This window comes from Mesoplodon bidens (genome assembly GCF_964165515.1).
Source record: "Mesoplodon bidens genome assembly, chromosome: 11".
NCBI lineage: Eukaryota > Metazoa > Chordata > Mammalia > Artiodactyla > Ziphiidae > Mesoplodon > Mesoplodon bidens.
In genome coordinates, this window is record NC_138167.1 from 25,281,662 (window position 1) to 25,294,097 (window position 12,436).

General features: G+C 41.8%; 1 protein-coding gene across 7 annotated transcripts in view; it reads right to left on the reverse strand.

Annotated features, from left to right (window-relative positions):
- Positions 1 to 592: 592 nt before the first annotated feature.
- DENND5B (DENN domain containing 5B) overlaps positions 593 to 12,436 on the reverse strand; it is a 210,393-nt gene continuing 198,549 nt past the window's right edge. For all 7 annotated transcript variants that reach the window (XM_081247880.1, XM_081247879.1, XM_081247883.1 and 4 more), the window contains 5 exons: positions 12,190 to 12,377; positions 7,835 to 7,917; positions 7,493 to 7,619; positions 5,311 to 5,485; positions 593 to 3,807 (listed from right to left, as the gene is read on the reverse strand). In XM_081247880.1, the coding sequence (XP_081104006.1) occupies positions 3,624 to 3,807; positions 5,311 to 5,485; positions 7,493 to 7,619; positions 7,835 to 7,917; positions 12,190 to 12,377 (757 nt within the window). In that variant the 3' untranslated portion in view covers positions 593 to 3,623. The remainder of the gene's footprint in view (positions 3,808 to 5,310; positions 5,486 to 7,492; positions 7,620 to 7,834; positions 7,918 to 12,189; positions 12,378 to 12,436) is intronic.

Consider the following 12,436-nt stretch of genomic DNA (forward strand, 5'->3'; position numbering starts at 1 on the left):
CTGTATCATTCATATAGTGTGACAGAAGTTCATTAAAATGATTTCTTAAAAAGCCATGTTAAAGTAAATACCATAGTGTTACAAAAGGTACAAAATGTGTGAAATATTTAAAATAAATTTTAGAGGGAAATCATAAACTTTTGCAAGCTTTAGGTTCTTCTATCAAATTCTTGTCCCCAGTGGGAAAGAGGATGGAGAAGGTTGGGAGGCCTTCCTTTTGTTCTCAGTAGCCCGTTTTTCTCCACTGAGAACCCTACTTTATACTACTCCACACTGAGCCTCAGTCATTTTTAAGGTGCTGGTAAGTCCCCAGACAGGGTACAGCTTCAGGGTCTCACACATAATACCAATGTCGGTGTAATGCCACTATGTCACCAAGGTTGATGATATTAGGAGTTTCAGGACATTTGAAAAACACTTGGAAGATAAATGTTTCAAGAGATAATATTTTTGGCAATTTAATTTTAAAACAATTTCTTCTTAACCTATTATTATGTGAAAATACTAATTATGATTCCAGGCATTACTTTTAATTTATTTTGAGGAAAAAAAAGTCAATTACAAAAGAGATTTTTATGTACTTTTTTTTTTTTTTTTTTTGTACTTTAACTTTGAAGTGTGATGACAAAGCAATATACTAATTTAAAGTATTAACAGGAAAAAAAAAATAAAGTGTTAACAGAGCAGAAAGTATACCTCTGAATGACCTTCAGAAGTCAGCTTAGAAGGCTATGTACATTTATTCTAAGGATTCTGCTACTGTCCCACTCAAAATATTTTGATATTGGCTCAAAGACAGTTATAAGCCATGTAAGAACTAAGTCTTATTTCTTTAGAATTGAGTTTCTTATGTGACCCCAAACTTTGCTTAAGTATCCTTTTCATTCATCAACTTGTAACCTAAGGACTTTTTGTTGTTTCAAATTTTAAATTTGTTTTGAAGGGCCACCATTTCCCATCACTGGCAGTATTCAAAAGAATGGACTGTAGGTCATTCAGGCAGCTCATAAGGAGGTCCCCCAGGTGTCTGGAGCACTGGCTTTATCACTGGCATACATATATGGACTCCCAAGGTGACCACTCTAAAGGGCCTAGCATTCTAGAGGATGTGTCAGTTCTGATGTGATTCCTTCATTTGAAATTGGTCATCTCACTACTATAGTCAGACAATAGAAAGTGGGATGAAACTTTAGGTATAACTCTTTGGGGAAGATAAAGTAATGGTTTTATTCACAGGTCCGAAATCCAATTTTGCTCCTAGTTTTTTTTTTTTTTTTTTTTTGGCTGCGCCGTGAGGCTTGTGGGATCTTAGTTCCCTGACCAGGGATCAAACCCGGGCCCTTGGCGGCGAGAGCATGGAGTCCTAACCACAGGACCGCCAGAGAATTCCTGCTCCTACTTTTTATAATAGGTGTAATTCTCTATAACTTAAGGACAATTTGTTAAAATGAATATTAATCCCTGTGCTACCTGTATAGGTAGATGAATAAACAACCAAGGGTAGAAAGACTATTAATATGAATGCCTCAGAGGCCAGTCTCGTGCAGCCTGGTGTAATAAAAAACATGAATTCTAGACTCTGTGTTGTGGCTGTCCAGGTGTGCGGGTAAGTCTTTAATCTCTCTGACCCTTAAGTGTTCCCATCTGTAAAATGAGAAGGCTAGACTAGACGACTCAGTTCTAGCCTGCTAACCTAAGCCATCTCTCTGTTTGCCCAGCATGTGTCAGAAGCACGGCCTGTGGAAAAGGTAACAAGGACAAAATCCGGGATCGAATCACGCTATGGTTTCTCGTCATTGGAACAGTAAGTGTCTAGTGTGAAACAGGTTCCGGATGTCTCCCATAACAGACTTTCCATGTCCCTGGAACAGCCACACCACTGTGGACAAACGTTAGCTGTAGGCAAACCAATTTCTGGTCTACCCAGGTCACCCAGAACCATCTTCTTAAACCCTTTCCATGGGTTTCTAAATGCTGCCTTCAACTCTCCCTACCCTCCTCAAGGACTCAGTCACGTAGTAAAAGGGCGTGTGCCTTGGCTGAATACAGCGTTTGATAAAGGGAGAGTGAGGCACTTGTTTCATTAGTTTCTTCTTCCAGGAAAAAAGGTAAACAACGCTCTTGGCTAAAAAGCCTGGACCCTCAGATTACACAAGGGTCCTGAGAGGCCATGGCTTTGCTTCTCAGCCACAACTGGGAATAAAATCTGGAGCTCTGCTGAGGCAATTTCCCTGCTAACAACATGCAAATGCCTAATTAGACTTAAAGGACTGACCGTTAGATGAAGACTTAAGGTAACGAGCTAATACCAAATTTATTTAACTTCCTTAAAAAACACCAAACTGGAAAGTTACTCACAATGTTTGGTCTCCTAAAATTGTTGCCTCTTGTTTTGCCTTCCATTTTGTCAGTACTGGCCTCTACCTTCTCCGGGCCAGTTGTTTTACATTTTCACCCCTGCTTACAAAAGAACATAAAGCTTGCCCTGAAACACCCAGAAAGGGTTCATTCTTTCTCTCTTCTTCTGTTATTTGCATTATCATGGTCAACAAATACTCTCACAAAAACATTCCAAGCCACACAGGGCCCTCCTCCTCCTTAAACATTCTTCCCACTTCCTGAGGGGGGATGTGCACCGGGAGAGGGGAGGCGGGTGATTGGAACCAAACAAAGACCGTGTTTGTGGTTATCCTTAAGAGGTAAGGGACCACTGCAGGGTTGAGATGGCCAAATTAAAAGTACAGAATCAAACTGCTGTTTGCAGTTCTTAAGACCATGAGGCCAACACTCTGAAATTCACATCTCCCCAAAGTACCTCAAATAACAAGAATAAAAATGCCAAGAATGAAGTTAGTCTAGGCTAATCTTTCCAAAGTGTAAAGAAGTTATAATCCCACAAGTTAACACACTTCTCAGGGCTTTGTGTGTTCTCTTTCCAGTTTAGCCGAGCTCCTGGGGTACAGTATTTAAAATATTTGAATCATATCTTGTGCTGACGGAAAAATTTTTCCAAAGGACTGGAAAAGTGGCTCAATTCAAACGTATGAAACCATGTGAAACTTAAAAGCTATAAGTGAGGGCTACTATCCCCTACAGTAGGTAAAGCTGTTTACATTCACAATACAAAGGATCAGACACCAGGATGGCTGGCTACGACACAGCAATGCATTCTGAGTTCCTTTGTGATACCTGGAGGAAAAAAAAAGCCCCACTGGGTTGCACTGTATTTACATGTTTACTGGCTTCTTCCTGACTAGCACCACTCTTTCTCCTCCCCACCCCCCCAACTCCCAATACTTTTAAGCTACTTATTTTAAGTCACAGGAATATTCAATCTAAGAAAAGTTATCTTATTAGAGTAATATAATTTCTCAAAGAAGAGAGCATATTTACACACATCTAACACATGAAAATACTCTATTTTATACTAAATTCCAGGTTCAAATGAACTACAATACAGCACTTTACCTTGTCTGTAGTGTCAGGATTGTTCAAATTGGGGGATACGGTGTGTTGCCCCCTGCAGTGACTCACTACCTCGTCAGACAAGTCCAAATCGGTCCCCATCGTTGGGGAAGGTTCAGGAACAAGGGGTCTGGACTGAGAGTTTCTAGCTAATTGGGTTACACATCCACTCCTTTGATGAGTGAGCCTTCTAAGACTATGGTGAAGTCCTGGATGGTCTGCAGAATGCGGATGAGGGAGTTGACGGTCATGCGATCTCGCAGGAGGGCACTCTCCTCATACATTCGGGTGATGGCAGGACACTCAGCTAACAGCGGAATCCACTGTGGGAGCAGGCGATCCCTACAGACCCAAACAGAAACAAGTCCTGAGCACTGCTGCCCTCGCTGCAGAACAAGGCACACACTGGAGCTTTTGACGGGAAGGTGTGGGTGTGGGACTGGATGGGGGAAAAATCTAGCCAAGCTCTGAGGTCACCAAAGACAAAACCAAAGTCAAGTAGCTGGATAATGACTGGTTAAAAAGATAAGGTAATGAGACAGTGTAAGCTAACGAGGAAACCCATCAGATTCTAAAAGTGGGTCTGCACAAGTTGGCCATAAGGACTTAGATGTATTCAAGAAATTCTCTATTCTGATTCTACCACTTTAAAAAAAGGCAGAATGCCATTCTGTATTCTTTTTTACAGGGATGTTAATCAGACATCTGTGGCAAGGCATGCCAAAGTATACTGACCTTTTGGGAAGAAAGTCTCCATTTAATTGTAAGGACTGGCGCTTTTTAAAAAAATTTACACAACATTACAAGGTAAGGAACAAAATCAAAGCAGAAAAACATTAAGTAGATTTTATAAACCGAAAGAGGGGTTGCGCTGGTCTAATAAATCAGAACAGTAAAGAGATAAAAGGAGATAAGGATCATACTCAAAAGGAACTTTAAAAAACACAGCTGAAATTGGGCAGCTTTTATTAAGAAGAAATACAGAACTTAGCTCAGGAGGACAGGATCTCAATCTTCAGCGTTTCCTGATTAAGCTGACATTAGCTATCTGTCACTATCTGTCACTCTAAGTAGCTAAGACATCGTCACTGAGCACCTCTCACTACGCTTTCATGACCAGGCAGCTAGGCCATCCTGCACCTCTTGCTGGGGCTTCTAGGGGTTTAGAAGAAAACAAACATTGCACAGATAAAAAATCTTCTAAAGATCTATGTGGTTCATTTCTTACCATTCTGAGAGCCGTTTTAAAATTAACGGAGTGCACAGCTCCTATGTGTCATTTTAGAAAAAGAAAGGGGTAGGAAATTGTCTTAAAGAGAAGACTCTCCATAGTAAGAATTACTTAGGTAGTAAGAATTCCACAATGTATTAAAATTAAAGCAACATGGTAGCACATACACACTACACAAGCTCTAGACAGGAAATATATATGTGTGAATGTGCTGGTGTGTCTAATTATCTACCAATCTACCTATTACTTATCCACCCACCTCTGGTGCAGTACTGTGTAACGGTTCAGAGCTTTGGGCTCTGGAGTGCGACTAGGTGTAAATCTTGGCTTTGCCTCTTTCTAGCTGTGTGACCTTGGGAAAGTCTGTTAACTTATCCGTGCCTCTTCTACTTTCTATTTTCTCATCTATACAGTGGGGATATCGCTTGCTACTTCATGCAGCGGAGCACACTGCCCAACACATAGCAAGCACCCAATAAACAGGAGTCTCATAAAATTTGGTACGAAAGAAACCCACGGGAGAGCTTTGGAAGGGGCATGATCTGGTATAATCTTTTCTAAATTCTTGCTCAACGTGTGACAAAGATAGGGAAAGTCAAGAACTGGCTTAATACCGTGTTCCAAGGCAAACTAAAATCTGGAATTTGCCGTCCTTCCCAATGTTCCTGGGTGCAGTATTAATAGCATTTACATAGTGGCAGAAGGTTTTGCAGGATGATTTCTGAATGAGGACATCATCTTCATTGTCTAGAATCTGGTCAGTTGTTTCAAAATAAGCAACTGCTCTCTCTGGAGAAGGAAGTCAGAGTCATATCACAATACACATAATACTTCAAATAAAAAAAGATGAATCACTTGGTTTATTCTGGGAATACTAACGACACTTTGCATTATAGCCAGTCCTAAAACCAAAACCATTACTTTATCACTGGTTTCACAATAAATTCTAGAGGCTCATGTTTCACGGTAGAACAATATGCTCCCAGGACTTTATTTTCTAATCTAGACTGCATTCCAGACAGTTGGAAAGTTTACTCTCTTTAGAATACCTTCAAGAAATGGCAATTGACAGCAAAGGAAAAAAACCCCAATGAACTTGTCTGTTAAGACTGGAGCCTTCTAAGAGTAAGTAGCAAAGACATGGTAGCCATTGAGGTGGCGCCCTTTGTTCTAGTTATAGAATGGCTGGCGAACACAGTGCAACAAAATCCTTGAAATGGAACTGCTTCAGTAAATCTGAGGAAGAGGGACTTCCCTGGTGGTGCAGTGGTTAAGAATCCACCTGCCAATGCAGGGGACACAGGTTTGAGCCCTGGTCCGGGAAGATCCCACATGCCATGGAGCAACTAAACCCGTGCACCACAACTACCTGCGCTCTAGAGCCCGTGAGCCACAACTACTGAGCCCGCGTGCTACAACTACTGAAGCCCGTGCGCCTAGAGCCGGTGCTCCACAACAAAGAGAAGCCACAGCAATGAGAAGCCGCGAACCGCAACGAAGAGTAGCCCCCTTGCGCCACAACTATGAAAGCCTGTGTGCAGCAACAAAGACCCAACACAGCCAAAAATAAATAAATTTATTAAAAAAAAATCTGAGGAAGAGTTATGTATACACATATCAGAAGCAGGAGCAGTGAGAGTCGATGCATTCCAAAAGAAAAAAAAAAACAACCCACTCTAGGGGGCCTAGCTCTGTCAACTTCCTTTCTTTGTCTAAAAGTTATTGGATAAAATCAACTACTTCAGCCAGGCCTTATTTACAAACATGAAATGATTAATCTCCCTGTTAAAGAAACTGGGAATTGTAGAAGAAGCTGCATAGCAAAATAAAGAATACAAAGTTTAGCGAGCTAGAGCAGTACATTCCGGTAGAACTTTCCATGATGATGAAAATATTCTACATCTGCAAGGTCCAGTTCTACAGCCACTAGTAGGGCTGGTGTGACTGAGGGAGTGAATTTTAAACTTAATTTAAATTAAGCCAATTTAAATAGCCACATGTGACTACTGGTTACCATACTGGACAGCACGGATTAGAGTGATCCTTTTAAAACATAGATTATATCATGTCACTCCTTAGCTCCAGGCCTTCCAAGGACTTCCCATCCCATTCAGTACAAAGAACAAAGTGCTTCCAGAGGCCTAGAAGGCCCTCCACAACCGGCTCTGGCAGTAAACACCCTCTCCTGCGAATCCCAGCCCCTCTCCCTCACTCTGCTCCGGCCCCTCCCGTCCCACCGACATCCCTGCTGCTCCATGCAAGGCCAAGCACAGCCCCACCCTGCTCTGACGGGGCGCTTCTTTCAGCCTCCAGTGCCCTCTGCCCCGTATTCACAAGGCTCACTTCCTTAAAGTCTTTGCTTAATGTTACCTTGTCAACAAGGTCTATAAGCACCCCAATTAAAAGAGTGCTCCCACTCCATTTCCTTTCACCTTGCTCTGTTTTCTTCCGGATCAGCGATGACCTTCCACTATATCAGATGAATTGCATATCTGTTATGTTTTTGTGTATTGTTTGCCCCTACCAGATTATAAATTTGTCAACCATAGGAATTTCTGCGTTTTGTTTACTTTTATCTTTATGTATATCTTGAGCATCTAGAATACTGTTTAGAATATTGTGGGCATTTATATATATTTGTTGATTGAATGAAAAGCACAGATACTGCTTATTTGATATTTACTTTTAAAAACATACACCCTTATCCCTAACTCTTATTCACTCAAATTCCTGAGTTTGAGTTTTCTAAGAAACACTTCGATGACCTTACGACAACACACACCAGCTTTAGTTTACCTATGAAGTCCCAGATGAAGACGTTCTTGTGAAAGATGCGAGCAGATCTGAAGCCATGGTGGAAAACTTGCTCAAGCGCCGCGACTAAGCCACTCTCTCCACACAGCAACACAGTGAGGCTTCCTCTCTGTGGAGGGCAACACACAGTGCCGGAGAATAAGCTCTTGCTCGATGTTTAAGAAAATTACTAGAGGAACAAGTGCTGAGAGTAGCTATGAAGCATTTTTTTTGCAGCTATTAGAAAGCTTACAAATGAAAATTAAAGCACCTTTTATTGCCTTATGTATCATGTATAAAGCAGCTTTAAAATCCTACCATATTAAGTTTTACAGCCCATCATACCTCTTTTTCAGGTTTGTGGAAATGTTTCACAATATTGTTCACAGCTTCTCCAATTCCTTCTTGGATCTGTCCAGCATTGGGTTCTAAAAAATAATCAATAATGGTTGAATTCTCACGCAAGGGAAATAAACCAAAGTACTACAGGACATCAACTATGCCTGCCTGTGGTGGAAACACTTCACCAGAGCAGGCTGGCTTGTCAGGGTCCCATGAAACTTGCCTTGGTCAGTTTGGAGTAGAAACCAAGAGACCCCCAAGACTCAAATCCCAGCCTTACCACTTGCAAGCCATAACCTTGGTCAAATTGTCTAACTTCCTCTGAGTCTGAGTTTCTTCAATCTAAAACAGGGAAATACACACCTCTTGGGTCACAGGGAAAAGTGAATGAGATATTAGGTGTAAATCATCTGGCCGTGGTGCCTGTCACAAAGTGCTATAGCTAGTCCTCAGATCTAAGGAGAGAGGTGGGAAAGACCCACAGCGTCATTCCTCAGGTACCCCTTATCCCACCTACCTCCGAGTCCTTAGTAGGCACAGGCTAAGGCTTCTGGAGCTCTGAATGTCTAATTTGGATCTTGTGCCTTGCTGTTGTCTTAAAAGTAAAGGGTATATGTTTAAAGATGCCAGGTACATGGGGACACCCTGCCTTGAAGCCCAGAACTGTTTCTTTCTGGCCACTTAGTCCATCTGGGCACTGCTTCATTCTCTCAGCCAGTACTTGCGTACCTAGGCCCCCTTCCTGAGGGAGAGCTTGGTGGGTTGCTTGAATGGAATCTAAAGCACCTTTGCCTCCCAAACCCCAAGAATGATTAAAAAAAGAAAAAGGAAAAAAGGACGGAAAAGAAAAAAAGGTGGTAAACAGGTTTCATACATGGATAGAAGTAAGTAACAAGAGAAAAATTAAATAATTGGTCTTTTCTTGTAGTGATTAACTCTTAAATCAATCTCACATATCACACTATAAATGACATGCTATACAGTCTAGAATTTAAGAATCTTTAAATTCATACTGCTGGAGGATTTCCTGCATAAGACATTTTCCAGGTAAGACTCAGGTAAGTTTTTTCTATACCAACGCAAAAAAATTGTTAAAATGGAAACCTCTTATAACTGAAGGACTGATACTGTGTCATCTCCAGCTCCTAGTAATTTTTTTACTTGTACCTTTCTCTTTTAAACATGAAGATCTATGTTGAAAGCTTTTATTCATTTCGAATGAACCCTGTGCTGATCAGCATTACTTTGAAACCAATTTAAAACGTTTAGTTCTCTAAATATCACCTTGCACACACTGTGAAAAAAACACCACGGTACCCATCTCTGAGTTTCACGTTATTTAAATTTTTCTGCTTATTAAGAAAATATGACCAGAAGTGGGGGATAAGGCCTCTGAAAACATTAATACCCCATAAAATTGGACTGATTCACAAGTTGTAGTAATTTGGAAGGACTGAACTGAAATCCACTTTTTAATTTTAAATCAGCATAGTTGAGGTATTACATACAATAAATTCACCAATTTTAAGTGTGTAATTTGATGAGTTTTGACACATGTATAGACATATAACCATCACTACAAACATAATATAGAAAATTTCCATCAACCCAAAAAGTTCCCCCATTCCCCTTTTCAGTCAATCCCCTTCCCCAGCTCATAACCCCTGTCAACTGCTGATCTGCTTTTCATTGTTATTATATTGCTGTTTCTAGAATTTAATACAAATGGAATCATATAGTGTCTGGTCCTTTGTGTCTGGTTTCTCTCACCTGGCATAATAGTTTTGATTCATCCGTGATGTTAGATATATCCACAGTATTTCTGAATAGTATCCCATTGACTAGATATACCACTCACTATCTGCTTCTCCATTCACCAGCTGGTGGACACTGGGGTTGTTTCCATTTTGGCTATTATGAATAAAGCTGCGAGCAGCATTTGAGTACAAGTCTTGGTGTAGATATATGTATTCATTTCTTTTGGGTATATATCTAGAGTGGGACTGCTGGGTCAAGTGTATGGTTAGTATATGTATATCTTTAAAAGAAACTGCCAGGGCTTCCCTGGTGGCGCAGTGGTTGAGAGTCTGCCTGCTGATGCAGGGGACGCGGGTTCGTGCCCCGGTCCGGGAAGATCCCACATGCCACGGAGCGGCTGGGCCTGCGAGCCATGGCCGCTGAGCCTGCACGTCCGGAGCCTGTGTTCCGCAACGGGAGAGGCCACAACAGTGAGAGGCCCGCGTACAGCAAAAAAAAAAAAAAAAAAAGAAATTGCCAAATGGTTTTTCCTTTTGCATTCCCACTGGCAATATATGAATAAGGGAGATTTTTAGACTGTATCATTCTAATAGTTAATATATTTCTATGTACTAAGAAATGGATATGGAATAATAATATCTAAGGAAGCTGCTTTGTTAGTTAACTAAGGACCTCTTAGGTACCTCTTATTCTACTCATGGTTATTGTCTATAAACTGAAATAAAACCACTTCACTGATAAACTTCTGTGATTTTTCACTAAATCATACTGCCTCTTTATTAGTTTTCTGTGGTTCTGGTACTAGGTTACCACAAATTTGGTAACGTAAAAAAGCAGAAATTTATTCTCCCACAATTCCAAAGGCAGAAGTCAGAAATCAGTATCACCAGGCAGAAATCAAGGTGTGGACAGGGCTGCACTTCCTCTGGAGGCTCAGTGGAAGAAGCTGCTCCTTGCCTCTTCAAGCTCTGGTGGCTCTGGCATTCCTTGGCTTGTGGCCGCATCACTTCAATTTCTGCCTCCATCTTTCTGTTGTCTTCTCCTCTGTGTGCGTCTAATTTCCTTTTGCCTCCCTCTTATAAGAATACATGTGATTGCATTTAGGGCTTACCTGGATAATCCAGGATAACCTCCCCACCTCAAGTTCCTTAACTTAATTATATTTGTAAAGACCCTTTTTCTAAATAAAGTAACATTTACAGATCCCAGGGATTAAAATCTGATACCCCTGGGAGACATTATTCAGCCTATTAAAGACATTAGTATAAATTAGAAGTTTATTGTACTATTCAAAATGGCATATGAACATAGTATCCTATCCACAGAATTCACTTTTTTATAGTATTTTGTTTTATCACTTGTACAGGAAGTTGGGGGTGGGGTAGGGAGAGGAATTTTTAGAATTCCTCTTAGAAAAAGGGGCTCTTGGGCTTCCCTGGTGGCGCAGTGGTTGAGAGTCTGCCTGCCGATGCAGGGGACACGGGTTCGTGCCCCGGTCTGGGAAGATCCCACATGCCGCAGAGCGGCTAGGCCCGTGAGCCATGGCTGCTGAGCCTGCGCATCCGGAGCCTGTGCTCTGCAAGGGGAGAGGCCACAACAGTGAGAGGCCCGCCTACCGCAAAAAAAAAAAAAAAAAAAAAAAAAAGAAAAAGGGGCTCTGGATAACTAGATGTGGGAGTACTGTAACATGTAACTGTCCTTATTCCTCCTTTAAGTTTCAGGCAAGATATTATTTATTCATACTTCCAAAGCTTAATTAAAACAGAAGCATGCAGTTTTTGTTGGATTTTAACATCTAAATTCTTCAGGCTTTTAAATTATTTGTTAATGTCCTGCTTTATTTATTTATTTATATATATATTTGGCAGTACGCGGGCCTCTCACTGTTGTGGCCTCTCCCGTTGCAGAGCACAGGCTCCGGATGTGCAGGCTCAGTGGCCATGGCTCATGGGCCCAGCCGCTCCGCGGCATGTGGGATCTTCCCGGACCGGGGCACGAACCCGCGCCCCCTGCATCGGCAGGGGGACTCTCAACCACTGCGCCACCAGGGGAGCACTCCTGGTTTATTTTTCCCCCTTTTTTCTCTCCCCATTCTTTTTTTTTTTTTTTAATTTATTTATTTTATTTTATTGGCCTCGTTGGGTCTTTGCTGCTGTGCATGGGCTTTCTCTAGTTGTGGTGAGCGGGGGCTACTCTTCATTGCGGTGCACAGGCTTCTCTTGTTGCAGAGCACGGGCTTCAGCAGTTGTGGTGTGTGGACTTCAGTAGTTGCGGCACGTGGGCTCAACAGTTGTGGCTCACAGGCTCTAGAGCGTAGGCTAGGTAGCTGTGGCGCACGGTCTTAGTTGCTCTGCGGCTTGTGGGATCTTCCCTAGCCAGGGCTCAAACCCGTGTCCCCTGCATTGGCAGGTGGATTCTTAACCACTGCACCACCAGGGAAGCCCTCTCTCCCCACTCTTAAAGCCTTTCTCTCAAATTAATTTTCCTCAGCTTTTTTCTTTTCAATCTCCTTACTGTAATTCATTAATACAACAGTTTTCTATGAAATGGCTACATGATGCCTGCAACATGACACACTGGAAAATAAAAAATCTATTTACTGGTAGTTTTTCCTGTCAGTGAAGTGATGCTTAGTCTCCTGGCCATGGTGGGTGATTTCTGCTGGGGTGGAGTCCGACACTGCTTCACTAGATCCTCATCTGCTGCTGATGTCATCAATTCTCCAATGAGAATTCTCTCCAGGCTTCCATCATCAATGCCTTTCCCCAGCCACCGCCCGCATGGGAACCTGGTAGGACAGAAACAAACTTCAGAATCACCAAGATCTTAGTAGCTTTAATTAGAATT